Source organism: Microtus oregoni, unplaced genomic scaffold (genome assembly GCF_018167655.1).
Source record: "Microtus oregoni isolate MIOR12 unplaced genomic scaffold, Mior012 000002F_ref0000024, whole genome shotgun sequence".
Classification (NCBI taxonomy): Eukaryota; Metazoa; Chordata; class Mammalia; order Rodentia; family Cricetidae; genus Microtus; species Microtus oregoni.
Window position 1 is genome coordinate 54,404,355 of NW_024543061.1, and position 25,154 is coordinate 54,429,508.

At 44.4% G+C, this 25,154-nt stretch overlaps 2 protein-coding genes across 7 annotated transcripts in view; one reads left to right on the forward strand and one right to left on the reverse strand.

Annotated features, from left to right (window-relative positions):
* Positions 1–1,591: 1,591 nt before the first annotated feature.
* Emc3 (ER membrane protein complex subunit 3) lies at positions 1,592–17,065 on the reverse strand. Its single transcript, XM_041642766.1, has 8 exons — positions 16,764–17,065; positions 8,733–8,790; positions 8,114–8,207; positions 6,327–6,431; positions 5,765–5,846; positions 3,743–3,822; positions 2,995–3,077; positions 1,592–2,108 (listed from the first exon to the last, which is right to left on the reverse strand). The coding sequence occupies exons 1-8, from the start codon at positions 16,916–16,918 to the stop codon at positions 1,980–1,982; spliced, it is 786 nt and encodes a 261-aa protein (XP_041498700.1). The 5' UTR covers positions 16,919–17,065; the 3' UTR covers positions 1,592–1,979.
* A 48-nt stretch (positions 17,066–17,113) lies between these two features.
* Fancd2 (FA complementation group D2) overlaps positions 17,114–25,154 on the forward strand; it is a 74,215-nt gene continuing 66,174 nt past the window's right edge. For 2 of the 6 annotated variants that reach the window (XM_041635172.1, XM_041635195.1), the window contains exons 1-6: positions 17,145–17,183; positions 18,330–18,388; positions 19,292–19,388; positions 23,129–23,269; positions 24,565–24,632; positions 24,771–24,874. In XM_041635172.1, coding sequence (XP_041491106.1) covers positions 19,325–19,388; positions 23,129–23,269; positions 24,565–24,632; positions 24,771–24,874 — 377 coding nt within the window. In that variant the 5' untranslated portion in view covers positions 17,145–17,183; positions 18,330–18,388; positions 19,292–19,324. Of the gene's footprint in view, positions 17,491–18,329; positions 18,389–19,291; positions 19,389–23,128; positions 23,270–24,564; positions 24,633–24,770; positions 24,875–25,154 lie in introns of all 6 variants that reach the window. The other 4 variants (XM_041635187.1, XM_041635192.1, XM_041635193.1 and 1 more) reach the window with 4 other exon arrangements.

Genomic DNA, 25,154 nt, shown 5'->3' on the forward strand with positions numbered 1-25,154 from the left:
AATGATTTCTCTCCCTTCCTCCCTCCCTCCCTCCCTCCCTCCCTCCCTCCCTCCCTCCTTCCCTTCTAAGACAGGGTTTCCCTGCACGACAGCTCTGGTTGTTCTGGAAAACTTGATTGTAGATCAGCCTGGCCTTGAACTCACACAGATGCACCTACCTCTGCCTCCTGGTATGCTGGGATTAAAGGTGTGTACCACCACTGCCCAGCCTGAAATGATTCATTGAAAAAAACTCTCACAGATGTACCCAGCTGCTTGGGTTTTAGTTAACTCCAGATGTAGACAAGTTGACAACCACACTCCCCAAGCTGCTTTTGATCAATGTATTATTCCTGTAACAGAGATCAAGGCCAGCCAGGCGATGGTAGGTAGCGTGGTGGCACAGCCTTTAATCCCAGCACTCGGGAGGCAGAAGCAGGCAGAGCTTTGAGTTCAAGGTCAGCCTGGTCTACAGAGTGGGTGCCTGGAAGGGCTCCAATGTTATAGAAAGAAACCCTGTCTTGAAAAACAACACAGAGACCAAGGCCAATCCTCATCTTCTTCCTGAATGGAATAAAGCCACACACATCCTAGACAAGTCCACAGGGTCCCCTCACTCCTGTCATATCCAGCTTTAGAATATTTTATCACTCTGGAGCTTCCCCAAAGGTCCATGTGTGGAAGGCTTGGTCCCCAGTTTGTGCCACTACTGTGAGGTGATGTAACTTTTAAGATGGATTTTGTGGAAGAAAGCTAGGTCAGTGGGGCATGCCCTCCACAGCATCAAGAGCCCTATCCTGGCTGGTCATTGGTGGCGCACGCCTTTAATCCCAGCACTCGGGAGGCTGAGGCAGGCGGATCTCTGTGAGTTCGAAGCCATCTCTTTCACCTTGAGCCCCTCCAGCCCTGTTCTAAGACAGGCACTTCTGTTGGCAGAAAGCTCTCAGAACCCACAGAGGCAACACTTTCACAGGCAAAGAGAAATCAGGGCTGTTTAATTAGAGTCAAGAGTCGCTTGTTCTTGGCTACAGCACTTAACATGCAATCACATCACCTCTTGGTACAGAAACGGCACCCTGTCCTTCCCTGGACATAGGACTCCTGGGCACCTTGATCTCCCTATCCGCCAGAAGCTGCCCTCTTGCCCTGACAGTGGTAAGTTCTCTCCTGCCCAGAGGAGCTGGGAAATGAGGTCACTCGTTCAAATGAGTAGCCACTTACAGTACAGCACCATTGACTGGCCAATGGAGTTGATATTTTCTCAACTTCCAATCAAGAACTTGTATTATGTAACCCGTCTCTGATGAGCCCAAAGGCACTTGAGAGTCTGGCTGTGCCTCAGGGTCACCTGTTTTCACTGGACTAAAGATGAAGAGATATGAAAAGTTTGCCGAGTCTGCCTTCGCCCTGAGAATCCAGTCTGGAAAGAGCTCATTTCAGTAAGGCTGGGACGCCCAGCTCTCTGCATCATTCTGTAGGCTCAAGTGAATAGGGCAGGGAGCTCTATGCTGTTCAGCCAAATTTTCTAACTTCTGGTAGAGAGAAAATGTGTATAACTCGTGTAAAGAAAGTTAAACAATACGAACAAGAAATTAAGGTAAAATGCAGGGTGTTTGGATCCTAAGAAAACAGAAGTTTACTGTGGCTGGAAGTCAGGCTGACTGAACATAGTCACTGGCTATAGCTGACAAGTCTCCTTACAAACATGGAGTTTTTGCTAAGTTTTGAGATATTCTCAGCAGCTTGGGATAGTCCCCTTTCTCTGACACCCCTACTAGAGTCACCTGAAGAATGTTACAAACTTTAAGACAGCACTCACCCAGAACTCCTTTCCTCTAGTTTCCAACATAAAGGGGAACCCAGCTCAGACAAGAACGAGCCTCGCTATGCACCCGCCAGCCCCTGCACCCTCCTTTTTTATTCTCAGAGGCTCCAGCTCCACGGAAGTTACAAGGTTAAGTGCTACTGCAAGTTCCCAACACAGCGGACCCCGCTCGCGGTTAGAAGATGGATGTCTGCAGTTCCTTCTTGAACATTCCTTCAAAGTGGAGGTCTCTGGCCATGAGCTCTTCTTCCACATCATCGAGTGCCCACTGGTGATCTGTCAGCTCCAAAGCTTCCCACTCTGTCTGCACAGAAGAGAACACAGGGCTGGGAGGTGACCTTGCCACTGAGCTGACAGCTGGGGACGGCATGGCTTGACCACTGCTCTTACCAGCGGCTGAGGAAGGCTGGTTGTGTGTGTGAGCTCCCTGGATCTTGTGAGGCAGGAGCCCAGATGCCTCCCAGCTGGATGAGCTTTCTTAAAACAATCTTTTTTTTTTTTTTTTTTTTTTTTTGAGACAGGGTTTCTCTGTGTAGCCCTGGATATCCTGGAACTCACTCTGTAGACCAAGTAGCCTCTAATTCAGAGATTCTCCTGCCTCTACCAGGATTAAATTCATGGACCACCGTGGCAGGCTTATTTTTACCTTTTATCATAAAAAATGTAAGATTTTATTGTATAAAAATGATATCAAGGGGGCTGGAGGGAAGGCTCTGCAGTGAAGAAGCAACGACTGCTCTTGCAGAGGACCTGGGTTCAGTTCCCTATACCCACAGGGCAACTCACAACTATAACTCATGCCTATAACTCAAGTGCTAGGGTATGTGATGCTTCTTTTGACCTCTACAGGCTCCTGCATGCACATGGTGGATATACATACATAATCTTAAGCACACAAACATGCATATAAAATTTAAAAAATATTTTCAAAAGTAAACAAGAGTATACTGTAATTAGAGTAATGTGAATACGGTTTCTTTCCTCTCCCCGGTTATGAGGTGGGTAACATATATAGTGCGGACACACTGGACAAAGTGATTTATGTCCTGGGTAGGGCGGGACAGAACATGCTCCTCATTTTGGGTTGATTTGAATGTGGTCCACAGACCAGAGAATGTGCAGCTGTGGCTAAGGGAGGACTGCTTAAGACTGTGATGTCCCCGCAACTCTGAAAAGGGAGCGCTGCATACCTTGAAAGCTTTGTTGGTGTCTGCAGGCATGGCCATGGCTGCTCCTGTCATCTGCTCCTGCATCATTCGTGACTGGTCAGCAGCTGCAGCATAAGACAAGTCCAGTGAGGACCAAGGCTCCCAGACACCCAGGACCCTTGTGGAAGAATGAGCGTGACAAAGTACTATAGCTACTTGGTGGTGGGTATGAGAACTGGACAACTGACTGGCCCTCTCACACCTGCTATGGGATTCTGGGAAAGTCCAGGGAAGTGGGGGTGATTGCAGCTAGAACAGAGACACAATTAAAGGGTGCTCTAAACTTTATTTTAAATGTCAACATGAAATAGACACCAATTACTGAGCAATGCTGTATGTCCAGGTAGTTCATTGTTTTATCTTTTATCTACTCTTAATCCCACAGGGCAACTACTAAGACCTTACTGTATAGAAAAGCAAACAGTGGATAGAGTATCTGAGGTCCTCACCACTGAACAAGAGCCAAACTTAGCACTGGAGAGGAATCTGCTTAATAAAAGAGCTGAACCAGCCAGGCCCTTCTTCTGGCTTTAGGTTCACAGGTGTCAGACTCTGAGCAACCAAGTATGCTCAGTGATTGCTGGGAGAAATGCCCGCGTACAGGCTGAGCTTTCCTCAGAACCTCATAGGATGGAGCACCGTGTGGAAAAATGCTAACCAACAGCAGGACACACCTGACTGTTGTACCCCAACAAGAAGCAGCTGCTCACTAGTCCACTATGCCTCTTACCATTATCCTGGCCCAGGATCAAAGAGTAAATGCTCCGGAGCCCAAAGACATTGAGGAAGTACCAGGATGCAGAACTTACCCTAGCAAAGCAAGGGGGAAGAGTAGGAAGGTTATTAGGGACAGAGCTCACACCGGCACCACCCATAGCTGCTCACGGTATGTGAGAACCAGACAAGCTCTAGACAGCCAAGGCTCAACCAAAGAACAAACGGCACGGTGACACAGAAAGGCCGTCCTCTGACACAGTGCAGGTGACACTGAAGGAGGCAGCCCACTCTGAACCACATCCTCCAGCGAAGTCAAAGATTAGATTTAGAAGGCATTTGCAGTGCTAAGGATAATGGCTACTGGGAACACAGTCCAACTTTGGAATTTCATCATTTAGCCCTTATCTTAAGGTTTCCCATCCAGCTTGGGAACCCATAAATGTGCTTACACACAATGGAAACCAAAGGGCGAATGAAAAATGCTGCCCACACGGGAAGACTGACTCGTCACTGGGTAGGTTCTGGCTACTGCATTAGACCTCCGATGAGCACATGCTCTGCCCCGCCATGCAGATGCAAACACTGCAGCTGCACTGCCCATCCAGGAACGTGGTATACATTTCTGTCCAAATGCTGAGAAAAGAAAACTAAGCTTTTCTCCAACCCAATGAGCCTGGCAGAGAAAAGTTCAATGGAGTCACATGGCTTGTGTGTAGCTTTTCTTCTCCTGCCAAGCAGGGTGAGGCCAAAACTCTCCTATATCTGCTCTGCCCTGGGCTCACACACCAGAGATGGATCTGCTCAAACCAGAGAAGTCAAAATTGCTACTAGACCCTCCTCCTTTTCTTGATTGAATTTGTTTCAGGCCAGTCCTTGAGAGGTCACAGACAGAACAGTCTGGAAGGACCACAGAAGTCGGTGTTACTGTACTGCGGGTACCAGACCAGAGTTCCAAGATGGTTTTAGATTCTGGCTTGGTATTATCCATGGAGTGGAAACAGGTGCTGAGTACTGGTTATGGAGAGGGTGCATGTGGTCCTATGTCCATTCTTTCACAGACCTCCCAGGGCTGCTGTGAGGATAAGGTAACATAAGGAGAACACCTAGTCTGCTGACTGGATTTCAGGAAAATGATAGTATAAACATTTCTATAATTTGGATCTAGAACGTACTTTTAAAAAGTCCATGTATTAGCCAGACATGGTGGCACATGCCTTTAATCCTAGCACTAGGAAGACACAGCAGAGACAGTAGGATTGCTGTGAGTCTGAGGCCAGTCTGGTCTTCAAAATGAGTTCCAAGACAGCCAGGACTATGTAGAGAGACCCTGACTCACAAAAAGCACACACACAGACAAGCTCATGTATTAAAGGTTTGGGCCCTAGTGTGTGGTACTAATGGAAGGTGGGGAGCCTTTAGGAGATGGAGGCCTTGTGGGCAATTTTAGGTCACTGGGAGCTTGCTCCTAGAAGGGGACTGTAGGAGTCTGGACTCTTCCTCTTTCTTTTTGTGTTCTGATCATGAAGCTTCACTCCATGACACTGCCATCTCTACCCCATCACAGATCCAAAGTCATGAGACTAGAGGGACTTGAACTGAGCCTCCAAAACCGTGAGCCGAGATCCACCTCTCCTCTTTAGAAGCTGACCCTGTAAGCATTTGTCACAGTAATAGAAAGCTGACTAGCCCACACTTCCATTCTCATCCGCTTCAGGGCGCTGCGAAAAAGCTTTGTGTGGCCAGACTACTTAACCATTCCATTTTGGAGGAGTGTGGGAGGAAGTCAATACCTTCGCTTCTGAGTTCCTAAGATCTGAGAAGACAGGTTGATAAACCATCTCTTTTGGCAAGACTCCGCAAAACTGTTTTAGTCCATCAGTGGCATTTTAAATAGAAGTTTCATTTAAAAAAATAATAATAAAAAATAAAAGAAAGAAAAGGCAAAATCTCTCAAACTGAAATAATCTCACTCTAATAAAACAAAAATTCGAACTCTGTGGGGTCTTGGCTGTGGTCTCATCGCCAGCAGGCTTACCAGGACGCATCTAGTGTGAGCAGCTCTATTCCTTGCTGGAGCATGGGCTTGAAGCGAAGTGTCAATGGAAACGGGACCTTAGCTGCAGCAAAAAGAAAATACCAGGTTTTTACTTCAAGAAAGTTCCTAGGCACCCAAGCCAGCCAAAGTGCGAACACACACATTCTTTCCCCGAGGAGGTGGGAACTTGGCGCCATCCAGCTTCTGGAAAATGACTTCCACAAGGAAACAGGTGGCAGCCTCTGAGAACAGAACAGCCAAAATGTCACTCTGCCCTCGTCTTCCTAAAGGATTCCAGTTTCTAGACTGTGGAGGAAGCAGGTGCTCAGGATGAACCGTGACCCAACATTTGGAAGAAGTGTGCCCTGAAGCCTAGGTGAGAAACACATACAACTAAAGCAAGTCTCCCAAGTTACAAAGCGTCCACATTGGAAACTTGAATTAGCTTGAAACTAAAGATTTTTGTTCAAAGAATGTTGGCATTTTCACGAGAAAAGGCACTGCCCACGCTGTGACATTAGTTCTCAGTGGCACTGGGAAAGGGTCTCCAGACCTAACTTACTTGTGACAAAGCCTGAGAAGGTCATGTTGATCCAGCCGCCGATAAGAATCATGGGGAGGACGTTCGTGACATTCCCCTTCATCATGTCTGTGAGCATGGTGGGATCTGAGAAAAAAGAGAAGAGAATACAGCTCCCTTTGTTGGTGGAGGCTTCCCAAATTTAACCCAGACAGTCGTTTTGGTTTTGGTTTTGGTTTGAAACAATAGGGACTTATTATGTAGACCAGCCTGGCCTTGAACAGAGGTCTGCCTATCTCTGCTTTCTGACTTCTGGGATGAAAGGCCTGTGCCGCCCACCTGGACAGCCACAGGTTTGCTGTACAAGTTCAAACAATCTAAGAGCATAACATGTAGACAGTTCCTCTCCACCCACTCTCTAGATCCTTTAAGCTCTCTGTTGCATATTTTCTGATTTTCTGTTTGCCTTCCAAAATTTAATAATTTTATTAACAAAGGCTGAAGATGTAGCTCAGGGGCATAGCACTGTCTACCATGCTGGAGGCTGTAGAGCAGCCCTCAATATCAAAAAAGGAAGAAAAAAAATAATTTTTGATAAAATTTCCACATTGCCATAGTACTGGTATCTAATCTATGTGTGTGTATGTGTGGGTGTTGGCCTGCATGTATATCTTTGCATTCATGGCCTCTTGCAGAGGCCAGAAGAGGGCATCAGATTCCTTGGAACTGGAGTTACAGACAGTTGTGAGCTGCCACATGGAGCTGGGAACTGAACTGGGTCCTCTGCAAGAGCAGTCAGTGCTCTTAAGTGCTGAGTTATCTCTCCAGCCCCAGACCTCTCCAATCTCAACCTTTTCTGTCAGGAAATGCTGCTGCTGCCTTGTAATAGGTAATAGATCAATCTGCTTATTTATGTGTTTCTGAGGAGTAATTCTTCTTAGAAGAAAATTTGGATCAAATGGTTTATACATTTCAAATTAAGAGGTATTAGGGGCTGGGATGTAGCTTAGTACTGGGATGATAGTGTAGCATGCCCAAGGCCCTGGGCCCCATATCCAGAGACAGACTGCCAGGAGTAGGTGGTGGGGTGTGTGTGTGTGAGAGAGATTGCCCATCAACAAGACCCCATTATTGGGTATTATCAATGGCAACAGGACCTAGCTTGTTTTGACCTTGACAATCATGGCTTTGGACAATCTTATTTTTGTCAGTTGAACAAACTAAAAAGATATCTTGCTAGGTTAGTGAGGTAATTATCTTTTCTTGTGTATGCTGGCCATCTGATGCTCTAAAGTGTCTGTGTGGATCAGAGCTGGTATCTCAGCTACAAGAATGAGACTGGAAAGAGAAGACTGTCAACAGAAGAGCAGACTGCTTTGGTTCACTTTACATGTAGTTTTCACAAAACAGGAAAGCCAGTTCAGGGCTGTAGGTTAGTGTGGGCAATCAAGACAACTGCTCTTGGGAAGGAAGGAGCTCACCATTCAGGCAGAAGATGCAGGGTACCATCTGCCAGCAACAGATCTAGGACTGATAGGAAGACAGACCAGAGACAACGGCCCTGACCTCCCCAATATCAGCTGAGACACTAGGATTCAGGGATTTATTGGAAAAAAGAGGGCTCCACTTGCAAACACCTGCATATTAGGGGCTGGGATGCATGCAGCTCGGTGGGAGAGTATTCACCTAGCATATAAGAAGTCTTGGCTTCCATCCCAGACACTGAAAGAACCTCAAAAAACCATCATACTCCAATTAGATGGTTCCGAAGTCCTTTCCATCACGATCTCCGCAACGCTTAAATAAGCACCCATGTCCAATAAACATACCTGTCATAGGAGAAGGCGGCACAACCTTCCTTTTAGTTTTTTTGAAAAATCCATCCTCTGGGTTGTTGAAGTAATATTTTCGTGTCAAGAAAGACTAGTAGAAAAAAGAAAATCTATTTATTTATTTATTTATTTATTTTTGGCTTTTTCGAGACAGGGTTTCTCTGTGGTTTTGGAGCCTGTCCTGGAACTAGCTCTTGTAGACCAGGCTGGTCTCGAACTCACAGAGATCCGCCTGCCTCTGCCTCCCCGAGTGCTGGGATTAAAGGCGTGCGCCACCACCACCCAGCTAAGAAAATCTTTTTAAATATGAGAATTGTGACACAGTTAATTGTCAAGTTATCCCCCAGGAGACCGACTAAAGGCCCTGGAATACACTTCTACACTCTGAGCTGTCAGTCTCCTTGGCAGCCAATCTGACACTTTAGCTAAGTCACACTTAAAAACCATTTCCTAAGAAGGGTGAGGGCACAGCGACAGCAAACACAACCAGGCTGCAGCTAAATAACCGGTGGCCCCCTCCATCCAGTTTTCTCAAGAGCCCTCTTGTAAAGCGTCTAGGTTTCTACTGCCCTCAGAGGTGAACGGTGGAGCTTTCTCATAAGAGATGAGCGCATACCTGTTTGGGGATGTATTTTCCATTTTCCCTGAGGACTCTGCTTCGAATTAGGACTTGACTGAAAAACGTAAGACAAAGAGATGTTAAACTGTGAAACGCCAGAAGAAACGAGAGGGTGGAGCAGCAGATCCACTTAAGCCTAAGAGAGGACCTGTTTTGGCAACAGCTGGGTGTGGAAACTTTCCAAACCCCGAAAAATCAATGGACCATCTTCAACTCGCCTCTCAGCTTCTCACAAAAGGTCTCTTCCAGAGGGACTGTGTCCTGAACAAATAAAGGTTTCTGCGGAAGGCAATCTGGGACATTGCACTTGGCCTTTCTGGATTCGACATGAGTCACAAAGGAACTTTCCTTGCAAGGAAAGAGTAGATGGCTAGTGCTCCAAAGACTTGGAGGCAGGAGGGGGAGAAAGGCGAGGGCAAAGGACCCAGAGAAATGAGGACAGGCCTCGGCTCAAGAAGGCCGTTACCTGACACACCCAGGACTCAGACCAACTTCCTTCAAACTCTTCAGCAGTTACCGAATTCATTATTGGTGATCTTTAGGGCAAATAATATGCAACCGAAGTAAAAACACTGCCTTTCCCCCACGGTTTTCAAAAGCTGTTTAATGGGGAGGGGAGCCCTTAAGTCAATGGAAGTTCTTGGAGAGCGAGAAAACTAAAAGTGTAGGCAGAAACACACACAAGAAAACCACGGTCAGCTTTCTGGTGCAGCTCGGCACAACCACAGGCTCCCAGCAGTCAGAGCCAGCGGGGTCGGCTTGCCACCTTCTAGAGGCCCAGCTGCTGCGTGTGCTGGGTCTGCTCTGCTGCCAGCTCCACTTGCCAGTTTTACTACACCATGCCTCAGCTCCTTCCTTGAGCTCATATTCCACCTCGTGGAACTCCAGCTGCTTTCCCTCCTCTTGGATTCACGACTGTCCACAGTTGTCTGCCTTACACACAGGCCCACAGCAGAGATGTGTGATATCTCTGTCCTCTGGGAGCTGGCTACAGATGCTCCAAGTATGGACTACGTGCCAATGCTGTTCTGTGAGAAGCTAAAGTCCAGACAGACAGTAGGAACTGGGAAACTTGGGCCTGGTTAAGAACTCTGACTGCTCTTCCAGAGCACCTGAGTTGAAAGCCCAGCAACCACATGGCAGCTCACAACTATCTCTAACTCCAGTTCCACAGAATGCAATGTTCTTTATGGATTCCTTGGGCAGTGCATGCACATGGTACACAGACATACATGTAGCTGAAACACCCATACACATAAACTAATAATAAAAATGTTTAAAAAAATAATTTGGAGACTTTTATAATCTCTTGTCCGTATTCAGATACCGGCTGTTATTTTTATACAGTCTCACCATGTAGCCCTGTCTGGCCTCACAGAAACCTACCTGCTCTGCCTCCCGAAAACTGAAAGTAAAGGTGAGTGCCACCATCCCTGGCCTTCTGTGACTTATAAACTATGATCTTGGGCAAGTCATATCAATTTCCTAAACTGTCACTTATATCTGTACAAGCACAGAATTAGACTTTTACTGAACACATATTTCTTAAACTTGTAAGTGCCAGATACCATGTTAGTACCATAAACAAATATGAAAATGCAAACTTCAGCCGGGTGGTGGTGGCGCACGCCTTTAATCCCAGCACTCAGGAGGCAGAGGCAGGTGGATCTCTGTGAGTTCGAGGCCAGCCTGGTCTACAAGAGCTAGTTCCAGGACAGGCTCCAAAGCTGCAGAGAAACCCTGTGTCGAAAAACAAAAAGAAAACACCAACTATAGGAGCGAATGTGAAAGTGAACTGTCATATCCTAAGGAGACTGGTAGCATTATGGGAGTGTATGACAGAGAGAGCGAGGCAAGAAGAAACTGCTGAGGATGTAGGATTAGGTAGGAATCTTTTACTATTTTATTTTATGTATATGCATGTTTTGCCTGAATGTATGTCTGTGTACCACTGTGTGCCTGGGGCCCTTGGAGGCCAGAAGCGGGCGTTGGATCCCCTCAACTGGATAAACCTATGGGTGTAGTGCATGTTGAGCCACCATATGGGTGCTGGGTATCGATCCCAGGTTCGCTACAAGAATAAATGCTCCTAACCACTGAGCTATCTTTCCAGCCCCATGGCTAGGAATCTTAAGGATGAATGGGAGTTGCCTAGCAACAGAATGTTGTAGGTATGAGCCCTATAACAAAATCAATAGGTCATACACAAAAAAAATGAGCAAGAGGTGGCAAGACCCAGACTGGGGGCTAGAGAGATGGCTCGGTGGTTAAGAGCCCTTTCTGCTCTTGCAGAGGCCTCAGGTTCAATTGTCAGCATCCATATGTTGGTTTACAACCATCTGTAACTGGTTCCAGTTCGGACCTCCTCTTTTGAACTCTGAGGGCACTAGGCACAGATGACACACATTGCATACATGCAGGCAAAACACTTATATACATTAAAAAACAAACAAACCAGCCCATTGAAGGCGGTAAGAAACGTACTATATAAGGCCATGACTTTATAAGAAGTAAAACACTGAAGGGATTTAAGCTGAGTCTGTCATTTATCATCTGACTGGTTTTATTTTGAACATTTATTACTCTGTGTGTGTGTGTGTGTGTGTGTGTGTGTGCACACGTGCGCGCGCACCAGCCATCTCACACGTGTGCTGGTCAGGAGTCAGTCCTCTTTTCCCACCATGTAAGCACTAGGGATCAAACTCAGGTCATCAGGTCAGGATTGACAGCAAACGCCTTTACCTGCTGGGCCTGAGATATCTTGCTGGCCCTATCATCTCATTTGAAGAGATTCCTGCTGGACCTGGAGCATTCTAGGTACTGGGTTGGTGGTATTTATTATAGTTCTTTTGTCTGTTTTATCACTTGGACTGGAGTTCTATGAGAGCAGAGCCTTGACCTCCACACAGTGGCACAGGGGGCACAGCTCTGGCCACCTGCAGAAGTGTCTTCACTGTGTGGTAAGTCAGAACTTTCCCAGACACTCTGATGGCAGAACCCCAGCTAAGCTCTTGTACTGAAACTGCTTAGGAACTCTGCAGAGTTGAGGCTGAAGATGGTGATCAAGGCAAGGTTCGCTTGCTCAAGTTCTGAAGCTGAGCACCATCGCTACATTCCCCATAGGGTAAAAATTCTGAAAGAAAACACTAGTTTTGCATCTTCACTTTCATAAATATCTAAAAATAGGTACTTGTACTGGGTAGCATTGGCATTTTGAAATTAAAAGACATTTTCTTAATATATGTCTATGTACACTACTATGTAGTCCTGGCTTTTTTTTTAAATCACATAGGCTGTTCTTGAATTTATGATTTTTCTGCCTCAGCTGTCTGAGTGCTGGGATTAAACGTATGTACTACTACATGCGGCAAAACTTGAGTTTTTAAAGGAAAACATACACATCTATTTGGGAGGGGTGATCATTATGGGGCACATTTGGAGGGCAGTGCAGAAGTCGGTCCTCTCATTTCACCATGTAGGATCTAGGGACTGAACTCAGTGTCCGGTTATTGGCAAGCACTTACCGGCTGGGCTATCGTACTGCCCACAACTTTAGTTTGCAGTTAGTGATTGCAAACGGAAACACCCAATTCCCAAGGATTTGTTTTCATTTGCTTTTCTCTCTAAAGAATCAATATATTCTTTGAGTTTAAGAACCATTTTTTTTACATACATTATGTCTCCAGATATAGGTTAATGCATTCTATCCATGTATATTTCATTTTTGGTTTAATGCATTTCACAAAAAAAATCATAGTTAATACTCTTTTTAGGCAAGGTCTCACTTTATAGTCCTGTCTGGCTTGGAACTCACTACATAGACCTGGCTAGCTTCAAACTTAAGAGATCCACCTACCTCTGTCTTCCAAGTGCTGGGATTAAAGACATGTACTACCATACCTGACCCATAGCTAAATTTTGCCTTCAAAAGTTTATTTACTCAAGTTATCAAACGTCCCGTTTTGTGATTTTTTTTAGGCTAATATCAATTCATGTTGTATTTAGAGAAATGTTTTACAATAAAGAACATCTTTTAAAAATAATTTTATTTTTGTGTATATCTGGGTGAATGAATGTTCTGTGTTTGTGTGTATGTGTTTACAAGTTCCTCAATAGTGGGAGTCAGATTCTCTGGAGCTGAGGCAGTTATGAGTTGCCTGACACAGATGCTGGGAACTGAACTCAGGTCCTCAGAAAGAGCAGTAAGTTCTTTTAATGTCTCTAGCCCCGTGTACAGTTTTTGGTGGGGCAGTTGTACCATGTCAGAGTAGGAATGACCCAAACACCCCACTTAAGAGATGGAATAAAGACAACTACAGATGTTCCCTAAAGCAGTGATTCTCACAGGGATAGTATATGCTAGAGGCCTTACAGAAATCTAGGCAACTATCATTTGAGATAGTGCTTCCTATACCCTAGGTTGGCCCTTGAAGTCTTAATTATCTTGCCTCATCCTCTCAAGCACTGGAATTATAGGTGTGTACCAATACCTGGCTATTTTGAGGATCTGAGACAACATCTTACTCGCTAGCCCAGGCTGGCCTCAAACTCATAGTGATCCTCTCACCTCAGTTTCCCCCTCTAAGATTCTAGGAGTGAGCCACCATGTTGGCATATGGGGAACTTTCTGGTTGTTACAATAACAGCGTGGAGGAGAAATGGCACATCACTGTCATTTCTCACTGATTCAGAGATGTTATGATATCATCAATGGTGGGAACAGTTATGTAACAAAGAACTGCCCTATGTCCTTCACTGCTTCTGCATTCCTCATCTAACTCCTGTTGTAGTTATCTAAGGCACAAACCCAATTCCAGTGTGCAAGGAGCACAGGCTTTTTATTTACTAAGTTTACAGAGAGGAAAACACTCAGTAAACAGGGAAAATCCAACTTGGTTCTGTGTAGGCTTCTCTGCCAAGTAGTAAACATTCACAGACAGCACTGCCTCTGGGACATCCATCTGCTTTAGCTTATACCTGACCTGTCTGTGATTTTACAGCTCAACAGGAGCGTGCATACGACATCTTGTAGGACAGCTATGCACAAATATGCACATATGAAATACAAAGCATCTTACCACTTTTCTATTTCAACTGAGAATTACAAGGGCATTATGCTGCTTTAAAAAAGTTCTCGAAAGCCAAGCAGCAGTGGCACATGCCTTTAATCCCAGCACTCAGGAGGCAAGGGCAGGCAGATCTTTGTGAGTTTGAAGCCAGCCTGGTCTCCAGAATGAATTCCAGGACAGACTCCAAAGCTACACAGAGAAACACTGTCTCAAAAAAACAAGCAAACAAAAACCAAAGTTCTTGAAAAACAAACAAAAGTTTTCATATATGCACTGCACCAAGTGTGAATTTTATCTGGGAAATAGAAAAAGAGCTGTGGGTCTGATGCCCTTCAGAACCATCACTGTAAGGCTGGAAGGTGAAGCAGGGTAGAAAACTGCAGCATACAATTATGATCAGTTTGGGTTAGTGTCAATACAAAATTCTAACCCCAAGAACTCTGGGAAAGCCGTTTATTTCTCTGGCTTTTCTTTAACAGTAACTTTCTTTAACTGTAAAAGAGGGTTTAGGATAACATGTTTAATTGTGAGGATAAAATGAGAATTAATTTATAGAAAATAGAAAATGCTGAATGAAGCCAGGCAGTGGTGGCACACCTTTAATCCCAGCACTTAGGAGGCAGAGGCAGGCGGATCTCTGTGAGTTTGAGGCTAGTCTAGTCTACAGACAGCTCCAAAAGTACACAGAGAAACCCTGCCTTGAAAAACCCAAAGAAAAAAAGAATGAGGGTGGAAAAGTGATTTAGTGGTTAGTGCACTTGCTGTTTTTTTTATATTTAGTTTTTTATAATTAGTTTATTTTTATATTTTAAGTGCATTGGGTTTGGCCTGCATGTATGACTGTGAGACAGTGTCGATTTCCCTGGAACTAGAGCTACAGACAGCTGGGAGCCACCAGGTAGGTGCTGGGAATTGGACCTAGGACCTCTTGAAGAGCAACTAGTGCTCTTAACCACTGAGCCATCTTTCCAGCCTACACATGCTGTCCTTGCAGAGGATTGTGGTTCAGTTCCTAGCTCCCACACGGCAACTATCTGTAACTCCAGCTCCATCACCCTCTGGCTTCCCACAGGCACTACACACACACACATAAGCAAACAATCACAGAACAAAATTAAAAGTTTTTTTTCTTTTTCTGTTTTTTGAGACAGAGTCTCTTTATTATGCAGCTCTGATTATCCTTGAACTCACTATGTAGACCAGGCTGTCCTATAACTCCCAAAGATCTACCTGCCTCTGTCTCCTGAGTGCTGGGACTAAAGGTGTGTGCCACCATGCTCAGCAAAAATAGATATTTTAAAAATAGAAATACAATTTAAACGTCTGAGCTCTCCTAATTTTGCATCTTTTATAGTTTTCAAGTCTGTACAAGGCTAACTTCCTAAGGTTAGCTTCAAGGAGGGGTGTCTCTAGTCAGTTTCAAAACTAAAGTCATAAAAAAAAAATTAAAAAAAATTAAAAAAAAAAAAAAACTAAAGTCATACAAAAATAACCATAGTGGCTACTACTGGAGAATGGAAAGAGCCTAGGCTTGGGCACCACGATATCTGTCTAAAAGTCCTAACCTATCACTAAAGTCTCAATTTCCATAAAATGCGATGATAGCGTCTACCACATTGAATTGCTTTGGGTTTTAAATAAATTAATAATTGTAAGTGCTTACCAGTGCACCTGCTGTAGAATGTTTTATAAAGCTGGCTGATTATTATTATTTTTCTCAGCATAAGTAGGAAAGACAACTGAAAATGGCAAGGCTGCATATTTTTGGGGGTCAGGGTCTCATTTAGTTCAGGCTGACCATCAGACCTCAGGCAGCTTGAGCTTCTGATCTTCCTGCTCCGCCTCTGACTCCTGGGATTATAAGGCTTACACTGACACATCTGCCTTGTGCACGGTGGGGAATCTAAACCTGGGCTTCAGGTACAGAGTGCAATTGCTGTACCAACTGGATTACATTACCATCTCACTGGTTAAGAAGTGGTTTTTTGGTTTTGTTTTGCTTTTTTTTTTTTTCTTAAAAAAAAAAAAGACAGGTTTCTCTGTGTAACAGCCCTGGCTGTCCTAGAACTCTCTTTGTAGTCCAGACTGGCCTCAAACTCACAGAGATCTGCCTGCCTCTGCCTCCTGAGTGTTGGGATTAAAGGTGTGTACTACCACTGCACAGCTGAAAATAACTTTTAAATACAATAAAACAGAAGGGATATTTTTTTCATCACTGTTTTCTGTAGAAACGTCTGAACCTGACACTCTTTGTTAAAGTAAGCGATTCCTAGGCAATCTGGACATGTTAAGATAGTTTTTCTTCAGATAGTCTCTGAAAATGATTAAAACAAGTGACTGAAAACTCTTATTTATTTTAACGTAGAGCGGCATGTATCTGTACTGAGGTTATGTGTCAAAGTTCTGTCTCCATAGGAAAACAGTGTAAGAAGGCATGTGAGGAAGAGCCTGCCTCCACATCAGGAGGAGAGCGATCATTACAATTCCTTACATCTCTCTGTGGCAGTCTCTCCAGACACTTCATTTCTTAGCAGCTAAGCAGACCATTACAGTTTTTGGTGGAATGATTACAAAAATCGCTTGGTTATATGTTTGCAGAACTAATGGTAATAATGCATCTGGCTTTCAGTAGGCACTCTTAACAAAGGAATGGAGCAGAAAACCTGACTGATGGTTGGCCATTAGCCTAGCAGTATTAACATTTACTTGAACCCTTAGTACGTTCCAGGCCCTGTGCTAAAGGCTATCATCTAATTCAAGCCACATGACTGCTCTACCTGTTAGGTAGGTACTGTTATTAACCCCATTTTACAGACAAAAGCAAAACAGAGATAACCGCCAAGTTCAACCTACTAGTAAGGGGAGAGAGGTAAACTCGGGAAAAGTGATAAAATCCGTTATTTTTTTTGACGAAGGTCACTCAGGAGCGAGGGCGGCAGGACAGGAGGAGGGTACTGACCTGTCAGACACTTGTTCTTGGGTGAGCTTCTTGTCGCTCTGCAGCAGGATTGATACGTAGTGGCGGATCATGCCCACGAAGAAAGTGATGATAACGATGGGCAGGACCACCCAGAGGCGGATGTTGGAGTCGAGCAGAAGCTCGGGCCCCGCCATCTTCGCTGAGAGCTTGCTTTGTGTTGGGAGGAGCTGGGTTTCTCCCACACTTCGGCTCCGGGCCTTCACTCGTCCCTCCGACTGACTAGTATGGAATCTGGGACAGCCTCGCTATCTCGACCGACTGTTTCCAGCTGGGCCGTCGGGCCGCCAACTTCCGGCGCGGAAGCGGACGTCACACGCCGGCGCGGTTTCGATGGCGTCGGAACGGCGTTCTGTCAGGCGGGAAACTCGAAAGCTAAGGGAGGCGACTGGCGGCCTGCAGGTGAGTGGCGTCGCGTCCCTGCAGGCTACTGTTCAGGTCCAGACCTAGCGCGGCCTGACTCTAGGACCCCGCGGTTCAGCCTCGGCCTCTTCATCCGCTCTGACACGGGATAACCCCTTAGGTCCTACCTTGCTTGGGTTACATGACCAAGTGAGCAAGGCTTTTACCCCAAATCCATTAAAAGGAGTAAGATAAAGGCCTTTTAAGCTTTCTCGGAAGTTGGATAATGTCATTTCGAAGATAGGCGGCTCTGATTTGCTCTACTGTTTCCACTTGAACAATGGCTGTCAGGGGTTACATGTAGTAGGTAAGAAATTTTAACTTTCAGTGTTACACATTTTGGCTAAGACTTATTTAATGTATATGTCAGTTTTGTCCTCGTGTATTTATGTCCACCACGTGCATACAGGAACCTGAGGGGGTGCAGATCTCCTGGAACTGGAGTCACAACGGGAAGTTATGAGGCACTTACATGGGTGGGAACTGAACCTGGGTCCTCTGAAAGAGCTCATTAACTCAGTAGAAACCGTTGTCATAAGTAAGATTTAAGAACTGATGGGAGCACCGATGCTCATTGGGTGGGCGCCCATGCCTGTAGTCATAGCTTTCCCTGGGTGGAGGCAGGAGGACCAATTGGTCATCAACATTGGCTCTATGGGTTCCCGACCATACAGGACCACCCAAGACCCTCACCGTTGAAAAGAGCCAAAACAAACAGCACAGATTCTAGGCGACATGAGGCCTTGTCTTAGAACCGAAAATAAATTCATGAATGAACAAAACAAGGAGTGCAGATTCTGGAGCCAGGCTCCCAGAGTCAGAATCCTGGCCCTTCCCCGATCAAGTGAGTACCTGGCCGAAGTCAGCGTGTGAGAAATAAGTGGATTATAATTAAAGCACTTAAGACGGGGTTTTTGTTTTGTTTTTGAAACAGGGTCTCAATGTATATCTGTAGCTGGCCTAGAATTTAACTGGTCACTATGGAGACCAGCCAGTCCAACCTACATGGTGAGGCCCTGTCTTAAAAATAAACAGGTGCGGGAGAAGTAGCTCAGTGACTAAGAGCACTTGTTGCTCTGCAGAGATGCGGGTTTGTTTCCCAGCACTCAAAGAGTGGCTCACAACCGCCTGTAACTTCATTTCCAGGGGATCCGATGCCCTCTTCTGGCCTCTGTGGGCATCAGGTGTGCTCATGGTCCACGTATGTAAGTACAGTTAAATATTCATACACATAAAGTTTAAATATTTTCAAAGTAAGAAATGAAAATTCCTGTCTTTGGCCGGAGAGTTCTTGCCTAACATATGCAAGGCTGTGGTGTTGAGGGGAAACAAGTGTTGAGGGAAATTGTCCCTGCTTTTCCTCATCGCTCCGCCTATTGCTAGACTAACTGGCCTCACCCGCCCTCACAGTACCTCGTTTGTAGGGTTACTGTCTGTGTAACATTGCAGTTAGACAGATGTAGTTAAATACCGTAAAGACCTTGGTATGCTGTAAGCTTCCTGAGAGCAGGGTTGATGTCCGTCTTGTCTGCAAGTTTGACACAGTAGTGAAGTAATCAATAGAGAGCAGGTGGATGGGGCTAGGTCGTGGTCTGCGTCTCAGTTGAAGAGCTATGGCTTCCTTAGCAACAGAGAAGGAGTCTGGTGAGCAACTTCGTCAATCGTAATGAGTCTTTCTCATTCTGCCACGTGTCTCATGGCTGTTGCCTCTACACCTGTACATCCTACTTGTTCTCTGTCTCCTGGCGCCTCTCCCTTCTTCCCAGAGTCCTCTCTATCCCCCCAAAATCCCGCCTATACCTCCTGCCTACCTATTGGCCATTCAGCTCTTTATTACACCAATCACAGCAATATAGCTTCACACAGTGTACAGATATTCCACAACAACAAATATGTCTTGATATGATATCTATTGGCTAGCTGTAGAGCTAAAATGTGCTCAGCATTTAGATTTAGACAGTATTAATGTGAAGACCCAAACCTTCTGCTTATGGATAGAACTGTTTTCAAAAGACAGTTTGTCTCTGTTTGTTAGTTCTTCTGGTGTTTGGGGTAAGCAATGTATCACTGAGCTAAATACCCAACCCCTGGATTTTTTTTTTCCTTAGGAAGTAATATAAGTACAGAAGACATTGGTCAAAATGGTTTCCAAAAGAAGACGGTCAGACTCTGAGGATAAAGAAAACATAACAGAAGATGCCTCCAGTAAGTACCTAGCCTTTTACTGTTACATTTGTATCACAGATATGTGAGATAGAAAAATATGCAAAATTCTTTTCAAGTGCTGACGTCTGTCAAGGATTAGTGGAGAGAACACAGAGATTCTAGGAGATTAAGGATTGAGTTTATTCCTCAAACGTCACTTAGGAATTTTGGACCACTTCTGAGCCTCACTCTTTACCGTCATAAAAATAAGTTTTATATACACTGGGTAGGTGATTGAGTGGTTAAGAGCACTTGCTGCACTTGCAGGGGATCTGGGTTTATTTCCCAGCACCCACATGGCACCCCAAAACTGTCTTTAACGTCTGTTCCGGGGGATTCGATGCCCTGTGACCTCAGAGGCACCATAGATTCATGTGGTACATCTAGGTTCAGGTGGACAGTTACACACATTAAATAAAAATAAATCTTTGCCAGGTGGTATTGGTGCACACCTTTAATCCCAGTACAAGAGAGGCAGAAGCAGGCAGGTCTCTGTGAGTTCGAGACCAGCCTAGTCTACAAAGTTAGTTCCAGGACAGCCAGTGCTGTTACACAGTGAAACCCTGTCTCGAAAAACCAAAAATAAATGAGTGAATGAATAAATCTATCTATCTTTACAAAAAATTATTACAGAATCATTATCTAGATCCTAGAAGACAGAGAAAAGAAATCTTCACCCTTTAGAAAAGCAGCTGGGCCGGGCATGGTGAGACATGCTTTTAATCTCAGCACTTAGGAGGCAGAAACAGCAGGATTGCTGTGAGATTGAAGCCGGCCTGATCTATATAGGGAGCTCCAAATCTTAACTTGTCTTCTTTTACCCCTAAGAATGTTTTTTTTTTTTAAATATTTATTTATTTATTATGTATACAATATTCTGTCTGTGTGTCTGCAGACCAGAAGAGGGCAGCAGACCTCATTAAAGATAGTTGTGAGCCACCATGTGGTTGCCGGGAATTGAACTCATGACCTTTGGAAGAGCAGGCAATGCTCTTAACCACTGAGCCACCTCTCCAGCCCATACCCCTAAGAATGTTGTGCTATAATAGTGATAATATAAAGAAAAGTCATAGCCAGGCAGTGGTGGCTCATGGCTTTAGTTCAAGCACTCTGGAGACAGAGGCAGGCAGACCTATGTGAGTTCAAAGCCTGCCTGGTTTACAGAGTAAGTTCCAGGACAGCTAGAACTGTTAAACAGAGAAACCCTGTCGGGGGGGGGGGGGGGGACCAAACAAAGAGAAAGAAGGAAGGAAGGAAAAAACAGTAAAGTCCTATCAAAGCAAGCAAGTCACTAGCAAACAAATAGTGCATACTCTGACCAAATGAAAATTCAGTTGGCAAAGATGCTAAGAAGAGTTCTGGAAAGGAAGCTGAGGAATGGCTCAGCTAGTGAAGCGCGTGGCAAGCATGAGGACTCATGTGATCCCCAGAGCCCTGGAAAGGTGGTGGGTCCAGTTCTGCATATGTAATTCTAGTGTTGAGGTGGTGGAGTCAGGAAGCTTGCTGCGGCTTGCTGGCCAGTCAACCTAAAATACTCAGCCCCAGTGAAAGACTGTTTCTGAAGTCAAGGTGAGGTAAAGGCATTTGAGCAGACCAGGCAACCTGAGTTCAGGTAGGAAAGGACTTACTCCAAACTTGTCCTCTGACCTCACCCTCATGGTGTACACATGTTTTTAGAAACGTACACATATCTAAGTGAGTACAATTTTTTAAAAATCAAATTGGGTACCTCCTGAAGAACACTTGATGTTGACCACTGGTCTAGGCCACACACACACACACACACTACATATAAAACTAGTTCTAAATTGCATTTTGCACTTGTTTGCGAGCCTTCTTGGTTGGTTTTGTTTTTCAGATAGGGTCTCATATAGGCCATGTTGGCCTCAAAACTCACTTCCTGAGTGCTGGGATTACAGGTGTGCACCACCACACCTGACTTCTGCTGTCCTGTCAGCTAGCGTCCTACTCGACGTCCTGTTGAACAACTCAAGGCTGAGACCCCTTTTCCTTCTTGAGCACTAGGGACTGAACCTAGGCCCTCAGACATGCTAGGAAGTGTACCACAGAGCTCCTGTCCTAGCCCTCTGTTTGCTTTGTATTTCTGCCACTAAATTTTTTACTCTGACCTCAAACTCAATTTTGTAGCCCAAACACATCTTGAACTTTATCCTTTTGTCTTGGCCTCCTGAGGAGCTACGATTACAGGCCTACCCCAGAGATCAAGCAGGAAAAGCTTGAGTTAGACAAAGAAATTCTAAATTTCTACAAGTCTCTTAGCAAAGGGATTGAAGAATATGAAAAATTGGTAAAAAATTTGAAACTGAAAAAAAAGAATTTAGAAAATGGGTAAACAAACCAGCCATGGTGACATGTGCTTTAATCCCAGCACACAGGAAGCAGAGGCAGGTGGATCTCTGTGAGTTCCAGGACAGCGTGCTCTGTGTAATGAGTTTCAGGTTAGCCAGGGTTGCATAGTGTAACCTTATCTTAAAACAAAAGCAAGCCAGTTGCACATCTTTAATCCCAGCACTCGGGAGACAGAGGCAGGAGGATCTCTGAGTTCAAGGCCAGCCTGGTCTACAAGAGCTAGTTTCATGATAGGCTCCAAAGCTACAGAAAATCCTGTCTCGAAAAACAAAAAACAAACAAACAAAAAAAAAAGCAAAACTCCCAGAAAATGGGTGAATATAAAGGTTATCCTTTGGAAATACCATTTCTAACAGAGAGACGCTTCTGATGTATGATGAGGGGCTGGAGATACAGGTCAGTAGGCAGAGTGCTTGCCTGGCACACTGGGTTCAATCCACAGTACTAGGAAAAGGGAGAGAAAAGTTTATGAGGAGGAACTTGAGTTTTGTGCTCTTGGTGAGTAATAAGAAAACCGCATTTCTCATTCTGATTTTGACTACATAGAAAAAGAGTCAGAATTGCATCATAAAGGACAAAAGTAGCTGTATTTTTTGGATTAAAGTCCCTGTTTTGTTTTTTATTATGTGGTGAAAGCCTTAGGATAAAACCAACCTGAGCTTTGTACTGAAGGGTGTGGTAAGAAGAGCTTGGCCTATTCTGTCTGACTTTGTGGACAGATCATCACTTCTGAGATTTGGCATGAATTAAGATTGTTACCTGAAGAGTTTGTCAAAAGCTTCAGACTGTAGGGACTGTTCTTATTTTGACTGTAGCTCTGGTGTGCAGTCCGGATTGTGCATTATAATAAACTATTCAGCGACTGCAGTGGGTGCTTGAGAGACAGTTCTCCTTTAGATTTTAGGTGGAAACTGTTTCCATGGTTATTTTTGTTACAAGTGCATGTTTTGTGTGTGTGTGTGTGTGTGTGTGCGCGCGCGCGTGTGTGCACGTTTGTTTTGTTTTTCAAGACGGTTTCTTTGTGTAGCTCTAGCTGTCCTGGAACTTGCTCTGTAGACCAGGCTCGCGTTGAACTCACAGAGATCCACCTGCCTCTGCCTCCCAAGTGCTGGGATTAAAGGTGTGCACCATTTGCTGAATGCGGTTATATTTGGTGTTTTTTTTGTTTGTTTGTTTGTTCTGTGGAAGCTGCTGTTGCTGACCACCATTGGAGATAGCTCATTTCACTGCAGCATCAATGTGACTGACTCTTAAAGACAATCAGAATTTCCTCTCAGAACATTTAGTCCTGGGTTTGTGTTTTAGTCTTTGAATTTTTCTTATTTTTGTGGTCATATTCTTGAAGGTTTTATATTTGTTTGTTTTTCCAGAAATCTTGAAACAACCCCTTTCCAAGCTGGCAAAAAAATCTCATGGTTCTCATGAAGTTGAAGAAAATGGCAGTGTCTTTGTAAGGCTTCTTAAGACATCAGGACTCACTCTTAAAACTGGAGAGAACCAAAATCAGCTAGGTAATATTCAAAGTGTATTTTTGAATTGAGTGAAAGTGCAGGGAAGGCTATGGGGATAGGAGGAGACTGCGGAGATGGCTAGTTAGATGGTGTGCTTATGGTTGGTTTTTTTTGAGACCATGTTTCTCTGTGTGGTCCTGGCCATCCTGGGACCCAGGCTCAAACTCAAGAGATTCACCTTCCTCTGCCTCCTGAGTGCTGGGATTAAAGGTATGTGCCACCACAATCTATTCATGTTTCTGGTCTTTGTGTGGTGTATGTGTGTAGTGTATGCATACAATCTTAATTTTTATGTTTTAAGGCTTGATAAATAACTATTAGATAACTCTAATTTTTTATTTAGAAAAATCATTCGTATGCTACTGGTAGTCCTTTGTTGTATATACACACACACACACACACTCACGCACACGTGTATGTGTACATCCAGGAAGCAAGTAGATCTCTATCAGAAGAAAATATGTTGAGCCTCTTGAGCCATATAAGGCTGGAAACATGTTTTGAGGGCATAGATACGTTGTCCTACTAAGTATATGACTGGTTATTTGTAGACCACTGGGTGTCTGACATCTGCTAGATTAAATCTTTTACACTAGGTTTAAAAGTTTTGTCTGAAAATATTCTTTGTAAGGCTGGAGAGATAGCTTAGTAGTTAAGAGTATATACTGTTCTTCCAGAGTTCTACTCCCAGCAACCACATCAGATGTGTGGAACTCTGGCTCCAGGCCAGAGCCTGAGTATATATTTTCACATAAAAATACTTTTTTTTTTTTTTAAATATTTATTTATTTATTATGTATACAATATTCTGTCTGTGTGTATGTCTGCAGTCCAGAAGAGAGCACCAGACCTCATTCCAGATGGTTGTGAGCCACCATGTGGTTGCCGGAAATTGAACTCAGGACCTTTGGAAGAGCAGGCAATGCTCTTAACCACTGAGCCATCCCTCCAGCCCCACACATAAAAATACTTTAAAAGGGCCGGGCGATGGTGGCACATGCCTTTAATCCCAGCACTCGGGAGGCAGAGGCAGGTGGATCTCTGTGAGTTCGAGACCAGCCTGGTCTACAGGGCTAGTTCCAGGACAGGCTCCGAAGCCACAGAGAAACCCTGTCTCGAAAAAGCAAAAAAAAAAAAAAAAAAAAAAAAAACTTTAAAAGAGAAAGAAAGAAAAGAAGGAAGGAAGGAGAAAAACATTCTTGGTGGCATCATCAGATGTGAATTTTGTCTTTAAGGAAGGAGGCTGTGGTAGACATTCTACATAATGTTTAGAAGCTCTCCTTCCTTCCTCCTAGGTGTGGATCAGATAATCTTCCAAAGGAAGCTCTTTCAGGCCTTGAGGAAACATCCTTCTTATCCCAAAGTATGTATCCTCTCTGTGGTACTTTTGCTTTTGCCAGAAGTACTGTGGGGTTAGGCTGTAAAGTTGAGTGGCTGATAACAAGTGTTCAACTGTAGAGCTTACCTTCTCTTGTCTTGGTTATACAATCTTCTTGTTTAGGTAATAGAAGAATTTGTTAATGGCCTGGAGTCCTATATTGAGGACTGTGACAGTCTCAGGAACTGCCTGTTGTCTTGTGAGCGCCTGCAGGACGAGGAAGCGAGGTGTGGAGAAGAGGCTGTCTTCAGAAGTGCAGTCTGGCTGTAATCGGACTGGGCATGGGAAATGGAGTTTTCTTTGTTTTATTATTTTTTTTATAACTCTTTTACTCAGTTTAAATATAACCTTAAAAATATTAAATTTGAGGTTAGATGGCAAAGAAATTGAATGTTTATTTTGAAGCAGAGTTTCGTGTGCAGCCCTGTGTACTGGAACTCCCTATATAGGCCAGGTTAGCCTCACAGAGGCTAACTTGCAGAGAGCTGCCTCTTCTGAATATAGCAG